At 44.4% G+C, this 20,000-nt stretch overlaps 3 protein-coding genes across 5 annotated transcripts in view; 2 read left to right on the top strand and 1 right to left on the bottom strand.

The window, feature by feature from the left end:
- The window catches only part of si:ch211-230g15.5 (polyhomeotic-like protein 3), a 13,480-nt gene extending 2,143 nt beyond the window's left edge, over nt 1-11,337 (top strand). Inside the window, exons 3-14 of one of the 2 annotated variants that reach the window (XM_060861366.1) lie at nt 110-181; nt 1,294-1,446; nt 2,627-2,725; nt 3,098-3,353; nt 5,692-6,515; nt 6,678-6,807; nt 6,914-7,146; nt 7,491-7,629; nt 8,006-8,120; nt 8,736-8,844; nt 9,342-9,603; nt 10,222-11,337. In XM_060861366.1, coding sequence (XP_060717349.1) covers nt 110-181; nt 1,294-1,446; nt 2,627-2,725; nt 3,098-3,353; nt 5,692-6,515; nt 6,678-6,807; nt 6,914-7,146; nt 7,491-7,629; nt 8,006-8,120; nt 8,736-8,844; nt 9,342-9,603; nt 10,222-10,382 — 2,553 coding nt within the window. In that variant the 3' untranslated portion in view covers nt 10,383-11,337. The remainder of the gene's footprint in view (nt 1-109; nt 182-1,293; nt 1,447-2,626; nt 2,726-3,097; nt 3,354-5,691; nt 6,516-6,677; nt 6,808-6,913; nt 7,147-7,490; nt 7,630-8,005; nt 8,121-8,735; nt 8,845-9,341; nt 9,604-10,221) is intronic. The other variant, XM_060861367.1, reaches the window with a different exon arrangement.
- A 1,618-nt stretch (nt 11,338-12,955) lies between these two features.
- On the top strand, nt 12,956-16,940 carry cldn11b (claudin 11b). The gene is made up of 3 exons (XM_060862096.1): nt 12,956-13,326; nt 14,155-14,319; nt 15,574-16,940. The coding sequence occupies exons 1-3, from the start codon at nt 13,101-13,103 to the stop codon at nt 15,834-15,836; spliced, it is 654 nt and encodes a 217-aa protein (XP_060718079.1). The 5' UTR covers nt 12,956-13,100; the 3' UTR covers nt 15,837-16,940.
- Nucleotides 16,941-16,974: 34 nt separating this feature from the next.
- The window catches only part of slc7a14b (solute carrier family 7 member 14b), a 12,721-nt gene continuing 9,695 nt past the window's right edge, over nt 16,975-20,000 (bottom strand). For both annotated transcript variants that reach the window (XM_060862094.1, XM_060862095.1), the window contains 2 exons: nt 18,967-19,814; nt 16,975-18,605 (listed from right to left, as the gene is read on the bottom strand). In XM_060862094.1, the coding sequence (XP_060718077.1) occupies nt 18,328-18,605; nt 18,967-19,814 (1,126 nt within the window). In that variant the 3' untranslated portion in view covers nt 16,975-18,327. The remainder of the gene's footprint in view (nt 18,606-18,966; nt 19,815-20,000) is intronic.

Genomic DNA, 20,000 nt, shown 5'->3' with positions numbered 1-20,000 from the left:
CTTTTCATCAGCATCTTATTTCACTTTCTGGACTTTTTGAGTTCACATTTAATTCAGAGCTCTTTAATCACAACATGTTTGCTTTGTGGATTTGTGATGTTTCTCTCAGGTCAATCTGTTTGGGGACAGACTGGCTCCTGCTTTCTCAACAACTGTTTCATCTCAACAGACTCAAAAAACAGTATGTAGTCCACATTTTGTCCCCCTTTTATTTCCTTATTTTAAAAACACCAAACTCTCAGGATCCTCCAATTACACAGAAGCCCCCAAGAGGCCAAAGGTAACTCTCAAGACAATTCTTCCACACCATGCTTCAAAGTGAGGATGATGTTCTCAGGGTGATGAGCAATGTTGGGTTTCTGTCAAACAAAGTAGTTAATCACCAGACTACCATGTCCTTTACCCAAAGACCAGCTGTGTGAAGTGTGTTTAGTGTGTGCTGTGTTCGGGGTGTGTAGTGTGTTTGTTGGGGGGTGTTCAGTGTGTGGAGTGTTTAGTGTGTGTATTGTATTCAGTCTGTGTGGTGTGTTCAGTGTGCCTGGAGTGTTCCAGTGTGTGTGCAGTGTTCAAGTGTGCGTGCAGTGTTCAGTGTGTGTGTGTGGAGTGTTCATTGTGCGTGGAGTGTTCAGTGTGTGTGTGGAGTGTTCATTGTGTGTGGAGTGTTCATTGTGTGTGGAGTGTTCATTGTGTGTGGAGTGTTCAGAGTGTTCAGTGTGTGTGGAGTGTTCAGTGTGTTGTGTGTGTGGAGTGTTCAGTGTGTTTGGTGTGTGGAGTGTGCAGTGTGCATGGAGTGTTCAGTGTGTGTGCAGTGTTCAGTGGGCATGGAGTGTTCAGTGTGCGTGGAGTGTTCAGTGTGTTTGGTGTGTGTGGAGTGTTCAGTGTGTGTAGAGTGTTCAGTGTGTGTGGAGTGTTCAGTGTGTGGAGTGTTCAGTGTGTTCAGTGTGTGTGTAGAGTCTTCAGTGTGTTTGGTGTGTGTGGAGTGTTCAGTGTGTGTAGAGTGTTCAGTGTGTTCAGTGTGTGTGAAGTGTTCACTGTGTTCAGTGTGTGTGGAGTGTTCAGTGTGTGTGTAGTGTTCAGTGTGTTCAGTGTGTGTGTAGAGTCTTCAGTGTGTGGAGTTTTTTGACGTTTATGTTGTTACAGTGTAAAATGTAGAGAAGTTCAGGGGGTGAATACTTCTGCAACACTGTACACTCAGAACACTTCACACCTTCAGCTGCTTCTGTTTCAGCGCTCTGTTGTGTTCTCACATCATCTGTGTTTCCACCTTCATCACGCTCTCGTGTGGCTCCTCAGGTGTCGGGTCCCATCATGCCCGGGTCAGCGGCCCTCCTCCAAACCAGCCAGAGCTCCAACCCCACCAGCACCAACCACAAGATCTCACCCCAGGCTCTGCTTGTAGGAAAGAGTCCCACCAGCCAGACCCAGATGCTCCTGAGGGCTCAGATGGTAAAAGAACCTGCTTCTGTTCCTCCTCTGCTCTGAGTAACAGCTTGTCTTCTGTCCAGATGACAAAACTCTCTCAGAACCACAAGTCAGTTCAGGGTAGGAGAGCATTAAGAGGAGAAGATGCACTGATTATCACCCAGAGGGAACGTTAGGGATGATTTATGGTGATGTAGTTTTAGATGTTCTGCTGTTTTCTACTTCATCACTTTTTATGACAAAACACAACATTTTCACAAAAAAAAGTGATGAGCTGCAGAGTGTAAGATCTTCATCAGGAGTAGAAGATGCTCAGGGACTGTGGGCTGACCTGTCTCCTTAAAAGCCCTTACATCTTCATGTCACCTTCACACTACGTCTCAGATCTCATGAGGAGTAAAACGTTGTCTTTTGTTAATGTACAGATTTCTATAGATGTTTAAAATTCACCATCAAATATAAAAAAACATGTAAAGCTCTTAAGGTTATGATGAAGGTTAACTAGCTAGTTAGGTTTATTAAATAGCTCATTAAGTTGCTTGTTAAATGGTTATTAATCATTTATTAATCACCATAACGTGTTGGTTTAACTGCATTAGCGTGATGTTTTCTTTAGCGTAGCGGATTAGCGAGTCACGCAGGAGAGACGTGAGAGACGTGAGAGACGTGAGACGTGAGAGACTCTTAGTGTCAGTGAAGAACATTTTTACTCTTTAAAGCTGCAGTATGTTTAAATGTCACCAGTTTTTATTTGTCATTGGATTAGTTTTAATTAGTTTTGACCCTTACAGTGTGTTCGCTGTATTCGTTCTGAATGTTGCTCGGAAACTTTTTTGGTTTCTCAGGGGAAATGTTCTGAAGGCCCTTCTCTGGCCCCGCCTACTCTCGCTGCACTTATTCACAATACACACTCGTCTCACGTTCATTTGTGCACATTTCTGAGTTTTTGTCTTGTGTCAGTAAATTGTGCATGTGGTTTGTGAGTGTATTTTATGGTAGAAGAGGAGTTTCTCAGTGTGTGTGCAGAACCTCTGCTCGTGCTGCATGAGCACATGGACTGAAGCGGACACAGTTTTCTTTACCACTTCAAAAGCTCATCGCTTAACTGTGAAACTCACCATCACACCCACACTATCAGCTCTTTACCTTCCTCTTCCTCTCCCTCCCTCTTCCTATCTCTCTTTTTTCTCTCTCTTGCTTGAAGCTGATTCTAACGTCAACAGTGCGACCAGATGCCCCTGTCCTCTCCTCCTCTTCCTCCTCCTCTCCCTCTTCCTCTTCACCTCGATTCTCTTCTTCACAGGTGAGCTTCTCTTCACTGATCTCTGTAGATCTTCAGCAGTGTGATTTATGGTTTAGGAGATGATTACTGAGCCTCATATGACACATTATGATAAAAACCCTATCACTCAAACTGTAAGCAACAGTAATCATCATAATTATACTAACTGCTTAATTACCATAATTGCAGTAATTAAATATAATAAATGTAATCTATTCATATAAAATAGGAGGGGGTCCAGGGCGTTAGTGCAGTGTGTCACTTTCAGTTTATCGCTTCCACCCCTGTATGCCCTGCCCCATAGGCTCCGCCCAGCATCATCTCTTTATTTATCATTTATCACTGCTGTTTGTAAGTATTGTTTGTGTGTTTGTGTGTGTGTGTTAACTTCAGCTCCAGAACTTGACACTCCGCCCACCTCCACCTGGTACACTGACCATTCCACCAAACCTGCCCCTCAAGTCTGCCTCCCCCTGTCCACCCCCAGCCCTGACCCGTGCCCGAGTGCCCACCTTGACCCCAAGACCAAGCCCACCGCCGTGCAGCTCTGGGAAGGACACGCCCACAAAGATAGAGAGTGCCGCCTCAACGACACCCTCGACCCCGCCCAAAGCTCCGCCTGTACGCCATCTTACAGTGCCGCCTCCATGTAAGTTACATTTTCAGCTAGTGATATTTTAGTGATTTTAGAATGACATAATATTTATTTACTGGACTAAAGTTTATTCCTGAACTTTTCATGTCAGGCGTTTATGTAGACTAGTAATATAGTAATATGTATAGTACGAGTATTTACAGACCTGATTCCTCTCTAGCACTATCAGGACATTCAAATGGTGCTGGAATGGAATCATGATAACAGTGTCTGTACTCAGTGTCTGTACTCAGTGTCTGTACTCAGTGTCTGTCCTCAGTGTCTGTCCTCAGTGTCTGTACTCAGTGTCTGTACTCAGTGTCTGTCCTCAGTGTCTGTACTCAGTGTCTGTACTCAGTGTCTGTCCTCAGTGTCTGTCCTCAGTGTCTGTCCTCAGTGTCTGTACTCAGTGTCTGTCCTCAGTGTCTGTCCTCAGTGTCTGTACTCAGTGTCTGTACTCAGTGTCTGTCCTCAGTGTCTGTACTCAGTGTCTGTCCTCAGTGTCTGTACTCAGTGTCTGTCCTCAGTGTCTGTACTCAGTGTCTGTACTCAGTGTCTGTCCTCAGTGTCTGTCCTCAGTGTCTGTACTCAGTGTCTGTACTCAGTGTCTGTCCTCAGTGTCTGTCCTCAGTGTCTGTACTCAGTGTCTGTCCTCAGTGTCTGTACTCAGTGTCTGTACTCTGTGTCTGTCCTCAGTGTCTGTACTCTGTGTCTGTGCTCTGTGTCTGTACTCAGTGTCTGTACTCTGTGTCTGTACTCAGTCTTTGTCCTCAGTGTCTGTCCTCAGTGTCTGTGCTCTGTGTCTGTGCTCTGTGTCTGTACTCAGTGTCTGTCCTCAGTGTCTGTACTCAGTGTCTGTGCTCTGTGTCTGTACTCAGTGTCTGTCCTCAGTGTCTGTCCTCAGTGTCTGTACTCAGTGTCTGTGCTCTGTGTCTGTACTCAGTGTCTGTACTCAGTGTCTGTCCTCAGTGTCTGTTCTCAGTGTCTGTCCTCGGGTGTCTGTCCTCAGTGTCTGTCCTCGGGTGTCTGTCCTCAGTGTCTGTCCTCAGTGTCTGTCCTCGGGTGTCTGTCCTCAGTGTCTGTACTCAGTGTCTGTCCTCAGTGTCTGTCCTCAGTGTCTGTACTCAGTGTCTGTACTCTGTGTCTGTACTCAGTGTCTGTCCTCAGTGTCTGTACTCAGTGTGTGTACTCTGTGTCTGTGCTCTGTGTCTGTCCTCGGGTGTCTGTACTCAGTGTCTGTCCTCGGGTGTATGTCCTCAGTGTCTGTACTCAGTGTCTGTCCTCGGGTGTCTGTACTCAGTGTCTGTCCTCAGTGTCTGTCCTCAGTGTCTGTACTCAGTGTCTGTGCTCTGTGTCTGTACTCAGTGTCTGTCCTCAGTGTCTGTCCTCGGGTGTCTGTCCTCAGTGTCTGTCCTCGGGTGTCTGTCCTCAGTGTCTGTACTCAGTGTCTGTACTCAGTGTCTGTCCTCGGGTGTCTGTCCTCAGTGTCTGTCCTCAGTGTCTGTACTCAGTGTCTGTCCTCGGGTGTCTGTACTCAGTGTCTGTCCTCAGTGTCTGTACTCAGTGTCTGTACTCAGTGTCTGTACTCAGTGTCTGTACTCTGTGTCTGTGCTCTGTGACTGTCCTCGGGTGTCTGTACTCAGTGTCTGTCCTCGGGTGTATGTCCTCAGTGTCTGTACTCAGTGTCTGTCCTCGGGTGTCTGTACTCAGTGTCTGTCCTCAGTGTCTGTCCTCAGTGTCTGTACTCAGTGTCTGTGCTCTGTGTCTGTACTCAGTGTCTGTCCTCAGTGTCTGTCCTCGGGTGTCTGTACTCAGTGTCTGTACTCAGTGTCTGTCCTCAGTGTCTGTCCTCAGTGTCTGTACTCAGTGTCTGTCCTCGGGTGTCTGTACTCAGTGTCTGTCCTCAGTGTCTGTACTCAGTGTCTGTCCTCGGGTGTATGTCCTCAGTGTCTGTACTCAGTGTCTGTCCTCGGGTGTATGTCCTCAGTGTCTGTACTCAGTGTCTGTCCTCGGGTGTCTGTACTCAGTGTCTGTCCTCAGTGTCTGTCCTCAGTGTCTGTACTCAGTGTCTGTCCTCGGGTGTCTGTCCTCAGTGTCTGTCCTCAGTGTCTGTACTCAGTGTCTGTCCTCAGTGTCTGTACTCAGTGTCTGTCCTCGGGTGTCTGTCCTCAGTGTCTTTACTCAGTGTCTGTCCTCGGGTGTCTGTCCTCAGTGTCTGTACTCAGTGTCTGTACTCAGTGTCTGTCCTCAGTGTCTGTACTTAATGTCTCTCTTCATTGTCTCTCCTTATTGTCTCCTCACTGTCTGTCCTTGTGTTAGTGTTGAATTCTGAAAAGTTCCTGTGTTCTTTCAGCTCTTTATGCTCCGGCTCAGTCTCATGCTCTGGCCAAGCAAAAGTTAAGCAGCAGCAGCTTGAAGAGACCTCACAGTCAGATCAGCATTCAGCATGATATGTTCCCTCTGAGGCATCCTTCTTCTCTGGTCGTACCAAAGAAACCTCTCCCCGAGCTGAAGCGTTGTCCCTCCACCCAGGCGTCACCGAGTGGCTTGAGCCAGACTTCCGCTGTACCCATTACCGTGCCCAATCTCAGCCGATCCCACATGACCCCACCCACTTTAACCCTACCGCTGACCTCCACTTCCCCCGGAGGCTCCTTACTGGCCACTAAGCAGCTCCTGAGGATTGCTCTGTCCTCCGCCTCTGCTTCCACCCAGTGCACCAACGGCCAGCCTAAGTCCTCCACCATGTCTCCGTCTCACGATCTCGCCCAGCCGAAGCCTCAGCTTTCTCCTGCCTCGGCTAAACCCGAGTGCCCAATCCCATCACCACAGAACTCCAGCACCTGCCCCCAGCTGGTGCAACTGTCACCTTCAAGACAGACCTGGACATCTCCTCAAAGAGCTTCTCCTCCATCTCCGGTCCTCCCACTTGTCTCCACAGGCTCCACATCTTCCCCCATGCCTCCACAGTCCCCTCTCACCTCCATCACCCACACCACTGACACAAACAAGGAGCTGAAATGTGCAAAGCTCAAGGTGAAGCCGGGAAACGGCACCGAGGAAATTGCACAGGATCTCAAACTGCCATCATCACAGACAAAAGGTGTGGAAGGAAACCAAACATCACAGAGCTCTGGCATGGAACCACATCCTTCAGGAACCATGGACAAGGCTACAGTGAGTAACACATCCAGGAACACTTCAACTGTTCAGCTTCACAAAGTGAATAAATTATATAATAAAATGACAAAATGTATATTTCTGTGTATTTGTAGTTGGTGTGTGTGTGTGTGTGTGTATTTGAAGAAGGTTTTAAACAGAGGTTTGTGTGTGTGTCAGGTGTGTAAAAGGCCAGTGGCGTGTACAGAAGAGCCGAGGTCCCAGAAGATGTCATTTGTCTCTGTAGCACCGACTGCTGGACGAGAAGACGTCTGTAAGGAAACGTCCTCTCACACAGACAATCACTCAGGTATTCAGGACTGCGTCTGTGCAGAAACATTTTCACTTACTGTAGTTTAACTAATATTTATATATTAAAATGTGACCATGTGACCATGTTTCTCTTGATACTCCAGCCGTCTCCAGCCTGTGCTCAGATCTGTCTCCAGTCTTGTCCTCTACAATACGATCCTCAGCCGTGTCGCCCCCCGGCCAGAGCTCTCCCTCCAAAATCTCGTCCGTTTCAGAGCGAGCTCCCGCTCAGGAGCCGTCCTCCAGCCACACGGGACCGACAGAACCCAGCAAACCGCTCGTCCTCACTCACCTGGTGGACGGCTTCATCATTCAGGAAGGACTGGAACCGTTCCCGGTACTTTAGGCACAAACAATACAACATTCATCTTATCAATGAATACAGTCAGCTTCTGAACTAACAGGGTTCTGTCTGCTTAGAACCGTATCTGATAGAAAAACATGGTTCTACAGAGATTTGCATAGCTTGAAGTTTATGACAGTCTGTAGAAAGCCTTTTATCCTAATCCATAAGCCAGCTTTAAACAGACTCTGTACATTTGGACACTGAGCAGCTTAATTAAAGGTTATTATGATGTTTGTTTATTAGCAGAGCTGCATAAGATCAGCAGAATTCTTATTGCTTGTATGATAATAATGGTGATATGTTCTTCACTTTGGTGTGTGTTTTATATTGTGCAGGTGAGCGGGTCGTCTCTGATGGTGGGCCCACGCCGTGCTTCAGGACTGAACGGGGCGAGTGGACCGGACGTGTTTCACACCACCTCGGAATCCCCCGACAACTCGACCGACTCAGACGACGAGGTTTCCGTCACAAACAGTGAGTTTCAGCTCAGACTCTGAGATTAAATACTGACACGTCCTACAGAACAACACAAACATTTACACTCACCATAACAACGTCCCTTTCTGTGTTTTTGCAAAACTTTGATGAAAATCCTCACAAACTCTCACTGTAAGTTTATCAGACACTGTAATAATCCTAACTGTAATCATCATCATTATATCACAGACATTACAGAGATGTTAGATATTCATATTAATACAAAGAAGAGGTTAAAAAAAGGCATGAGGTGATTTTTGTGTTTAATATCTTCGTGTCTCCAGTAAAATTGTCTTGGATGTCTCCAGTGTCCTCAGGACGCTATACAGTTGTGTCATTTGTTCTTGGTGTGTGTGTGTGTGTGTGTGTGTAGATGGCGTCGGTGTCGGACACAAACTCGTGCTGCAGTGTCACTTCTGTAAGAGGAAAGGAACCGCGCAAACCTTCAACCGCTCCAAACGCTTCTGCTCCAAATCCTGTGCCAAGAGGTACGACATAGATCTACATTCATCTTCAGTAAGTTTGTTGTCCTGATCTGTGTGGCAGTGAATGGACTGGTGAGGAGAGAATGCATCAGGGACAGTCGGGATAGCAGTCCGGCTCATCACTCAAGCCGGAGACCCTGGACACATGCACAGAGATTCAGACTGAAATCCTTTATCCATGGTGTGAATCACACACACAAAACGTCCATCAGGCGGCTATTTGATATATTTATTCTACACTGAAGCGTGTTCTCGTTTGTAAAGATGATGTTCCTCACGCAGGAACCATGACGGTCTCACGCACTGATGAAAAGTGTCATTGTTGATTCCTGTGTGGAGAAATCTGCTACTAGAACAGTTTAAATGAAGCCCAGTGAGTCACATACGAGCAAAGAGAAGCCATCGGTTCACTCAGACAAACTAATTAATGAGTTTCGTGTTTAAGTTGTTTTCTTCTCAGCTGTTAAGAGCTCAACAAACAGGAGCTGTGTTTAATATGTGCGTGTGAATGGGGACAGGATGTGGTCTGAGAGCAGACTGTGGATACGCTGAGAGCTGTGTTTGATCAGTGGGATTAAATCAACCTTCATCATCACGCTGGGGTTTTTCTGTCTCTAGGTTCAGCTACACAAAACGTTTTCGAGCTCTGAGACGCTGCGTGAGTGAAGGACATCGATCTGAGTTTAACGGAGCAGAGGACGAGATCGAGGAGGAAAACTTCCAACAGGTCTGTTCTCATTTCTCATTTAACGCAACATCACATCAAATCAAATAAATGTAAAAATATAAAAATATGTTGATTTGAAGGGGGTCACGGTGGCTTAGTGGTTAGCACGTTCTCCTCACACCTCCAGGGTTGGGGGTTCGATTCCCGCCTCCACCTTGTGTGTGTGGAGTTTGCATGTTCTCCCCGTGCCTCGGGGGTTTCCTCCGGGTACTCCGGTTTCCTCCCCCGGTCCAAAGACATGCATGGTAGGTTGATTGGCATCTCTGGAAAATTGTCCGTAGTGTGTGATTGCGTGAGTGAATGAGAGTGTGTGTGTGTGTGTGTGTGTGTGCCCTGTGATGGGTTGGCACTCCGTCCAGGGTGTATCCTGCCTTGATGCCCGATGACACCTGAGATAGGCACAGGCTCCCCGTGACCCGAGGTAGTTCGGATAAGTGGTAGAAGATGAATGAATGAATGAATGAATGAATGCTGTAAGTGCTTCTGGTATGTTGCAGGTCAAACATGGCACCACAGAGCAGTGGCGGATTCTCCAGCGCCCCCTGCAGGAGGGAGAGGACGAGGCGGCTGCTCCGATGAAGACGCGACTGCGCAGACACACAGAGCAGAGCGTGCGAGAGAGAGAAACCAGGAGCAGTGAGACTAAAAGCGCTCCGACTTCTCCTCTGGACTTGGTTTCACCCACAGACCTTTCTTCACACTCCAAACCTGCGCAGTGGACCGTAGACCAAGTGTGGAGCTTCATTTCCAGTCTACCAGGTGAAAACACGTGACTCTTTGGTGGTGTGCTTTCAGACATCACAAGCTTTTTCACACATGCAGATTGTTTTAAACCCAAGTGTGGTCCAGGGCGTCGATCTCCTGGGTCTGATGTGTTAGTGGTTAATGTGTTGGACTACCGGATGGTAGGTAATGAGTTCAAATCCCAGGTCCACCCGGCTGCCACTGCAGGGCCCCTGAGCAAGGCCCTTAACGCTATATTGCTCAGTTGTATAAATTGAAATAAATTGTAAGTCACTCTGGATAAGAGATTCTGCCGAATGCCAGAAATGTGAATGGTCTGGAGTTCGCTGTACACCGTATGACTTTCAGTTCAGTGATCATGTCATGAGATTGTGGTGACTGATATTCTGTGTCCAACGGCAGTCAGTGAGTGTGAGAGAAAGCTGTGATTAAGGTCTCCTGGTACAGTGTGACATGGAGAACATTCGCTATCACAGTCTACAGAGTTTATCAGGATCTCATACAGTGTGATGAGGAACCATCTTAAAACACTGATGACACGAAGGAAAACTCTCTGAATCTGTTTAATGTTCTGTGTTTGATTTGATGTTTTGTGTTTTTTCCTAAATGTTGACCTCTACGTGACCTCCTCAGGGTGTCAGGACATCGCTGAATCGTTTCGAGCGCAGGAGATTGATGGACAGGCTCTGCTGCTGCTCACTGAAGATCACCTGATGAGTGCCATGAATGTCAAACTGGGACCTGCGCTGAAAATCTGCGCCCGAATCAACTCGCTGAAAGAAGGAGGGAGGTAAAGAGATGAAAGCAGAGAGAGAGAGAGACAGACAGACAGGGAGAGAGAGAGAGAGAGAGAGAAAGGTTTGATCAGAGCACTTGCCAATAGAATAGAGCCATTTTGTGCACTTTAATCTTTAAAGAGATTCATGCGGTGAAGTCAACGTGTCGAGGTAATGTGTGTATTTTTGCTTGAACTGATTTAGACTAACATTACAGTAGCCTTCCGTAACCTTTAGCCTCTGTCTGAAAGCATGATAGCAATATAATGGTTCCCTTAATTTCTGTGAACATAATGCGAGATCTGTATCCAGTCCTAGTACGAGGGAAATGTTCGTGTCTGCTTCTTTTTGTAGCCGATTGGATCGAAATCATAATCAGGGTTTGTCGAGTTTCTATTTTTCACTAAAAGAGGACACTTCCTGTGTCTGTGGAGGAATTAGAAAAGAATGGAAGTGCTATTATTGTGCGCATGTCCCTCCCTTTCCTGTTGTAGATATTTTCTTATTGTACTGTATATGTGTACATGTATAACGATGCAGTGCTCTGTGTGTATAAATCTATACAAATGTTTTGTGAAGGATTTGTAATATTTAATATATTTGTCTTCTAAGGCTCTAGGAAATACAAATGCAAGCGATTTGAAATTTTTAAGCATTTTTAAAAAAAAAGTTGTTTGTCATGCTGATAAGATTATGTAGGCTAAATGAAATGAAACGAAATTTTATCAAAGCATCTTCACTCCAGTTGAAGCGTGAACCCGAACACACGGCAGTACACAGGTACTTAAACACAGTCTCACCTAATGAAGGTACAGCGAAGGTGGTGCCTTTTTCTGACATGGAGACCTTATAAAACTGCTGTAGACATTGTACTATAATCTCGTGTCATTCAAGTGTTGTTTGTCACAGTTACATGACCTTTCTTGTGCCATTTTTGATTATTTAATTAAACAAACTACATTTTGTTACTGAACCCTTGCAAGTTGTTTTACTTTGTTCATGTGTTTATCTCTCTGTAAATGCACACAGCTTTGTTACAAACAAATCCGTCGCAAATTTTCATTTTAGGCTGAAGAAGCTTCTCTTGTTTTTATTTCTAGTTCAATTTTTATTCCTTAGCAAGCTTTGTTACTGCAGTTCACCGAACGACCGCTAGATGGCAATCATTTCAGAGTAATCATTTAAAATATATCAAAAATAAAACACTGAGAGACCTGCTCTGAATATATAAATAAATAATAAACAAAATTAAATCTACTCTTAAAGTACTTTTTTTTACAAGATTTTTTCTTTACATATAATATGTTTCTTAGTTAAATTAGCAAATTAGTTAAATGTTTACACCAATTTGTGTTGTGTGTAATTTTCTTTACACAAAAACAAGTAAAAAAGGTAAAACATCTGTAAATAAAAACTATAGGAAAAGTTCTCTTTAGTACATTTCAATTCAAGTGACAGTGTAGGACAGGTGACGGTGTAGGACAGGTGACGGTGTAGGACAGGTGACGGTGTATTACAGATGAAGGTGTAGGACAGGTGACGGTGTAGGTGACAGTATAAGACAGGTGACGGTGTAGGACAGGTGACGGTGTAGGACAGGTGACGGTGTAGGACAGGTGACGGTGTAGGACAGGTGACAGTGCAGGACAGGTGATGGTGTAGGACAGGTGACAGTGTAGGACAGGTGATGGTGTAGGACAGGTGACGGTGTAGTATAGATGAAGGTGTAGGACAGGTGACGGTGTAGGTGACAGTATAAGACAGGTGACGGTGTAGGACAGGTGACGGTGCAGGACAGGTGACGGTGTAGTACATATGAAGGTGTAGGGTAGGTGACAGTATAAGGCAGGTGATGGTGTAGGACAGGTGACGATGTAGGTGACAGTATAAGACAGGTGACGGTGTAGGTGTCTAAAAGTCTAAAATCTCTGTTCATTTCCATGTACATCATGTGACAGCCCTTTAATCAGAGCGACGTACAGAAGTGTTTATGTCTCTGTCACTGAACACATTCACTCTGGTCACCAGGTTACAGACTTTATACATGAGACTAAAATCTGTTCAAGTGTTTTTTTGTTTTGGTTTTTATAAACATGTATTTAATAACAAGGAAGGAAGTGCTGGGAAGTGTTCAGTCTAAAGTGTTCAGTCTAAAGTGTTCAGTCTAAAGTGTTCAGTCTAAAAGTGTTCAGTCTAAAGTGTTCAGTCTAAAGTGTTCAGTCTAAAAGTGTTCAATCTAAAAGTGTTCAGTCTAAAAGTGTTCAGTCTAAAGTGTTCAGTCTAAAGTGTTCAGTCTAAAGTTTGTGTTTTTTACGTAATTATTTTAATATTTAATTTTAAATACATAAAAACAGAAGGTGTTAAAACAGTGTTTGTGTTTGAAGGCTTTGATGTGAGTGAAATTAAGTCTGATAGATTTTGGGATTAAATAAACAGTCACATGTTGTTTTACTCCGATATGGACATTCATGTGATTGGCTGAAAGTTTAAAAGGGGGCGTGGCTATCTGGGCAGAGGGGGAGGCTGAGTATAAAACCCGCTTTACATCGAAATATTTATATATAATTTCTCTGGACTTTATGTTGAATGTGTGTGTGTGTGTGTGTGTGTGTGTGTGTGTGCCATGACACCTGAATAACATCAGAAGAAGAAAAAGGAGAAGAAGCTCCTTCAACATTTGTGTGTAAGTGTGTGTGTAAGTGTGTGTGTGTGTGTGTGTGTGAGATCTGTGGGATCATGTCTCTAAGCTGTCGCTTGCTGTGTGGATCCTTGGGGATCTGCTCAGGGTGGATCTGCCTCCTGCTGGCCACGTGCACTAATGACTGGGTGATCACCTGCAGCTTCGGCATTCACACCTGTCTGAAGATGGACGAGCTCGAGTCCAAAGGCTTATGGGCCGAGTGTGTGATTTCTACAGCGCTGTATCACTGTTCAACTCTCAACCAGATCCTCACTTTACCTGGTGACACACACACACACACACACACACACACACACACACACACACAATGTACGTCTTTATTTTCTGCACCTTAAACTACACGCTGAGTTGTAGTACCTTCAGTACCTTCAGTACCTTCAGTACCTTCAGTACCTACAACTGAGCGTGTAGTTTAAGGTGCAGAAAATAAAGACGTAAAGTTTTTACTCTAAAACAGTGAAGCTTCTACATTGAATAGAATTTATTCAGAAATGATAGAAATCGAGTTCTACAGGATTCTACAGAATAATGATATTAATACAGACACTGATTTGTGAGATCTGTGATTAATCACATTGATCTAAATATATCTGTAATAAATGTTTTAGGACCATTAACACACTTTTATTACATTTTATTACTTTTGTGTTAACAGTGTTTTAAATGTTTGTATGTATTTTTATTTGTTCTGTCACACGTCCGTGAGCGAATAAACACGTGTCATGTCGTTTAAACAACATTTTATTTCTTATAGTTTGATATTTTATTAGACTGTAAAATCTTTAAAATCAACCCTTTTTGAACTCAGTGAATGTTTTGTATTCAGCATGAATATAAAATATAAAGCATTATTTTATAATAATATTTTACTTTATTTCAGAAATAATATTTATAAACTTAATAAATGTTTTTATTTATGTTTTCAAAATGTGAGACAAAATAGTTAAGAGGCTTTAAACAAGATTGAAGGTTTTTTTTCTCTGCTTTGTGAAATGATGATGGTGATGTTAATGTTGGTGTAAATCAGAGACGGAGCTCCACGACATGTGACTGAGCTTCTCTGTGACATGTTTGATCTTTTTTCTGTAGCTTACATCCAGACGTCTCGGGCGCTCATGGTGTCTGCGTCACTCCTCGGCCTCCCGTCGGTGCTGCTGGCGCTCTTGGCGACGCCCTGCGTCAGACTGGGTGATGAGAGCGACGGAACCAAACGGAAACAAGCTCTGTTCGGGGGAATCCTCGCTCTGATCGTGTGTGAGTGATGCTTTCTAACAGATCATAATACCATCCTCATGTCTATGTGGAGTTTCCCATGTTCTGTCTGCTGCTCCTGTGGGTTCTCTGCTCTCCTCCCAGCTCCAGGAGATGAACTGATGACACTAAATTACCCCCACATGTCAATCAGCAGGATAGATGTGTGTAAAGTAGAGTGTGGAGTGAAGCTGCATGAACATGTTAAACACTCTCTAATGAGCATCTGTTCTCTCTCTCTCTCTCTCTGTCTCTCTCTCTCTATCTATCTATCTGTCTATCTAGGTCTTCAGACACATTATTATAACCAGGTTGAGTCTGTGATCATTTTTGGTTTTCTTCATACTCTACGTCTCGTACATTTTCTCAGTAATAACATAATAATGTTTCGGTTCAAAAGTGTTATTAAACTTTAGATCAGATTACTTTGTGTTCAGAGCTCAAGTCTATACTGCATTATTTATCCAATTCAATCTGGATTCAGGATGTGAATCAGGTCTCGTTTGGGTGCTGAACCCATTTCCTTTTTGGAACCGTCTCTCATCGTGAAACATAAACTGACCACAGTACAGATCTGTAGATGGAGCAGGGCTTCACCATCAGACAGCGATTTCCTCCATCCTGTAGGAGAGTCTGACACTGAGAGTCCCTCTGGACCCAGAATTACACCAGGTGGCACTTCTCACACTTCTGCCCATTGGTTCTGGAGTGCAGTCTTTATACTTTATGTTCTCTAACACTCAGGAGTCACAGTTTCAGGGTTAGATTCAGAATGTAACGTGCTGTTATTGTTTAAATTAGATATCACATCTCTTTATCTTTATTTTGTCTGTCAGACAAAAGGACTGATGGTGCACAAATCACAGACGAGTGATAGTGAAAGCCTAAATGTTTCTTTGTGATTTTCACAAACTGTACACATTAAATCACTTCTTCTTCTTTTTCTTCATCCTCTTCCTCTTCTCCTGTCCAGGACATGACTCAGACGATGGGTTGTGGTCATCCTTACATACGCTTTGAAAAGTCTGATGAAGCTGATTTTATTGTTGTACATTGTCATGTTATTTAATATGTCTGTAATATGTTAATAAGTCTGTACAGCCGTACAGCTCTGTACACTTTTGTGGAGCTTGGCAGCTTCAGTCCTTGGGTTCTTGGTCTCCACAGATTACAGCTTTGGCTTTATTTTAGAATTTAATAGTTTGTGTGACAGAAAAAAAGTATAAAGTGAGTTTAATTAAGCTTGTCTCTCTGCAGCGGTGTGCGGTTTGGTGTCGACGGTGTGGTTCCCGATCGGAGCTCATTATGAAGACGGCCTGATGTCGTTCGGGTTCTCTCTGTATGTCGGATGGTTGGGTTCTGCCCTCTGTTTCCTCGGGGGTTTGGTTCTGACCTTCTGCACAGGAAGCGACGATGCTCCGGCTCAACGTCCTGAAAAGCGCTTCTACTACTCTAAACATCACGGACTCACCGACTCGATCGAGACCTCAAACAATCACGCCAAGAGCGCTCACGTCTGAGAGCAGAGACGTGACCTGACTTCAAACAGAGATGAAAACTTTATCAGTCTCTCTCTCTGTCTCTGTCTCTCTCTCTCTCTCTCACACACACACACACACATATGCACAATCATGGGGGATTTTCCACAGTGAGATACAAGCAAAGCACAACATCTACTCAAAACAATTTTTATTCCTGTCTGGATAAAAGGTTTTGTCTCGGCACAGACCCTGAAAACAAGGCCAAGCTAAAAAAAAAAAAAACCTGCCTGTAATCGTTTCTCTTTGTTCTTTTACTTTTAAGTCGTTTGCAGGAGTGCTAAATTTTTTCCTTTATTTCTAATTCATCTCAGACTGTGTTCAATCATCTGCTCTGGTTAGAAAGCATGCAGTTGCTTTAAAAGAAAAAGATAAAGTTCGGTCCATCTGACACGCAGATGGCAGACAGGCAGGAAGCCAGAGGTGCAGGAAGGCCAGGTGTCTTCTCTGTGTTTTTTCCTGTAAAGCTCTTCACTCTTTCCTGCTCAGGATCCCTCAGGAAAGCTGCAGACTCAAAGCGAGGACACCTTCAATAGCGACAGATCGGACCGTTTGTTCGTCTTTTTCTCACGTGGCTCGTTAACAATATTTGCGTTGTGTTTAATTACTCCTTTCTTTTGTGTTGTTGCTCTCACAGGACTTTGAACACGTCACACAATTCACAGAGAAGTTTAAAACCGAACAGCAGTGTTGTGAATGAACTGATCAGTGACTCATGTAGTGAAACTTCAGCTTCTTTTCTTTTATTATCCATATTCTAATTTTTTATGATACTTTTTTACACACATTCTGTAAAATATGACACAGGGAGACGTTCTATAAACAGAATCTTACCAATTCATTTCAATATATTTTTATTTGATATATTTCACAGGAGGCGGCACTTAAACAGTAAAATCTGAGCTGAAATCTAAAAAGTTTTGTCCACATTTGAAGAGCAGAAAGACAAAAAACCTACAAGTGTTCAGAGAACTCACTGAATGTCTCACAGGACTCACAGGACATTCTGAAGAGGCATTTTAATGTGTTCAGTAAATTCAGTAATAATATTTCTATACGATGAGCTTTTCAAATAAAACACCAATGCTGCAAAGCGGTCGTCTCTCCACATCATCTACATTCCTCTAACACGCTGAGATCTGGAGGTTCTTCAGGAGTTCTTTAGATCATCTACATCATTCAGTGTAAATGTCTGACATGGAAACACCTTACTATAGGATTCATGATTCATAGCTTCATAAAGCAAGAAGGATTCTTCTTGGGTTCTGTTCCAGTGCTGCACACAGCACTATGTTGTAGGGTTCTACAGGAAGAGCGACGATCAGAGAACTTTTACAAACCTACATTTCTACAATAACTGTGTGTGTGTATGTGCTTTATGAGTGTAGATCACACGCACACACACATACACGCACACGCACAGACATACATACACATATATACATATACAAACACACACACTGGCAGTGTGAGAGTTTCATTAACTCGAGGGAGTTTGGATAGTTGGTTCTCTAATATAGAAACACCCAGTTGTAAAACCCTTAAATGCTTTAGATTTTATCATTTGTGACGTGTGAGTGCTGTGAGAGTGACGTGAGAGTGCTGTGTGAGTGATGTGTGAGTGACGTGAGTGACGTGTGAGTGATGTGTGAGTGATGTGTGAGTGACATGAGTGACGTGTGAGTGACGTGAGAGTGCTGTGTGAGTGACGTGTGAGTGCTGTGTGAGTGACGTGAGAGTGATGTGAGAGTGCCGTGTGAGTGCCGTTTGAGTGACGTGCGAGTGACGTGCGAGTGCCGTGTGAGTGACGTGTGAGTGACGTGAGAGTGCCGTGTGAGTGCCGTGAGAGTGACGTGTGAGTGCCGTGTGAGTGACGTGTGAGTGCCGTGTGAGTGCCGTGTGAGTGCCGTGTGAGTGACTTCTCCTGCGCTGTAGGATTGTAGCACGTGATATGTTGTGATATACTGCATTACAACCTGTTTGGAAAATGCATCATTAAGCTCTAGAATTATTGGCACCCTTCAAGAGACTTGGGAAGATCAGTGTATAAAATAAACAATAACACAATTCAAACATTTCACTCAAACTACTGCAAACTTTCTTTTCTTACACTAAAATAAATAAAAACAATTGTAATTTTTGGAAGCACAAAAATTAATGTGTGGGTGCCAATATTTTTAAACCAGCAGTCATAAAAACATTAAAATCCTTGTTAGTCACCTCGTAAATTAATGTTTGCTTATTTTTCATGAAGGGTGCCAATAATTGTTAAGTTTATAAACATAAATATTCACCACGTTCAAGCAAATAAAACCAAAACAGCACTAAAATAAAGCTGAATAAACAGTAAAGCAAAAGAGAGTCAACACTTTCACACACACTGGAGGCTGAATCTCACTGAGCAGCTGCTGGAAACCTCGACTGCTCCTGACTCTGGATTTCTGACCTCTGGAGAACGTCCTGTGTTCATCTCCTACTGCTGGTAGTTCTGGTACTGGTTTTGGTCCTGGTATTGGTTCTGGTATTGGTCCTGGTTCTGGTGCTGGTGCTGGTAGCCCCTCTCCTCAGCTGCCCAGCCCTGATAGAGTCCTCCTTCTCCATCCTCCTGAGTGTGAAGGTCAACACCCGCCCTGAAGCTGTCATCCACTTCAGCGTCATACCTCTGATACGAGCTGGCGTGGGCTTCCTCCTCCCGCGCAATCAGCTCCAGAGAACTGTTCCACATCCCGTATCCAAAATAAATCATCACACCTACAAAACAGTGAGAAATTAAAACCTAAAATGATCAGATCTCAATAAAAAGATTGACATTTTTCCTAAACATGCTACGTGGAGTGATGCTAAAGTTTCAGACCTGGTCGTAAACATTTCATGGATTAAGTTTTTATTATATCATTACTGGACATGACGACAGACCTGTAGGTCATTAAAGAACATTATTTTTATGTACAAGGTCCTCAATCAGAGTGATTCTGAAATCAGCTGCTGCACAAAACGACTTCACATAAACACACTTTCTCCATAATGAGCTCTGAGACAGTGACATCGCTCTGAGTTCATATGTAAAGGGTTCAATATTTCTTTAGTTGTTGAGTGGATAAAGTTGATGTACCTATAGAGCACCACACAACGAAGCGGACCCAGGTAATGCTGGACAGCTTGAGCATCAGGTAGATGTTCACCAAAATGGCAGCTGTGGGCACAAAAGGGACGCAAGGTGCCATGTACGGTAACCTTTTGGGACTCTGAGGCTGCCGTAGAATAACAATGATTAAAGAGGCCATAAGGACGATGATGCCGATGACGAGCGGGACCAGAACCCAGCAAGCACCTGATGAGGCTCGGTCGAGGCCATATATGATGAAGGCCCAAAGCAGGAAGGTGAGGACAAACAGGACGAGGACGCAGTAGGTGACGGTGCGTCCTGTAGCTGGTGTGGGCTGAGAGCCCGGTTCTGGAAGTCCAAGTCGCATCCGAAGTGTGTAGTAATTCCCACCGAGCACTCGCTTCAAAATGGACGTCACAGCACTGTCTGAGTCATCAAGCTCCGCCCCTTTCTCACCCTCACTGTACCCCGAGGACTCTGACTGGTAGCCACCGGAGTCTGATTTGCTGATCAGCATCTCATCGTCACCTTGTGAGGGAAGGTTTTTGGCTCCGCACGTGTTGCCATACTCGTCTCCATCACTGGTGTGGGAGTAAATGTCTCGCTCACGATCCGCCAGCACGCCCTCTTTACTCTTGTCTGGGAGAACGTCTGTGAATCCGTCTCCTTCAGGCTGATAGCGCAGCAGTAGCACACACACAGACACCAGCGTGTACGCCAGCAATGTGCCGATGGACATCATCTCAATCAGGTCCCTCAGACTGACCAGCAGGGCCAGGAACGCTGCTAGGAACCCAGACACGGCACACGCCACCACTGGGGTCTCTGTGTATGGACTCACATGGGACAGGAACCTGGAGCACACGCACACGCACACACACACACACACGCACACAAATACAAGCACATACATGACCATATACACACACACGCACAAACACACATGCACATACACGAATATATGCACACACACACGCACATACACGAACATACGCACACACACATACACACACACAAACATGCACACATACAAACATATG

Source organism: Tachysurus vachellii, chromosome 25 (assembly GCF_030014155.1).
Source record: "Tachysurus vachellii isolate PV-2020 chromosome 25, HZAU_Pvac_v1, whole genome shotgun sequence".
Taxonomy (NCBI): domain Eukaryota; kingdom Metazoa; phylum Chordata; class Actinopteri; order Siluriformes; family Bagridae; genus Tachysurus; species Tachysurus vachellii.
The sequence above is the reverse complement of the archived record's forward strand: the minus strand, read 5'-3'. Positions and strand labels throughout refer to the sequence as shown.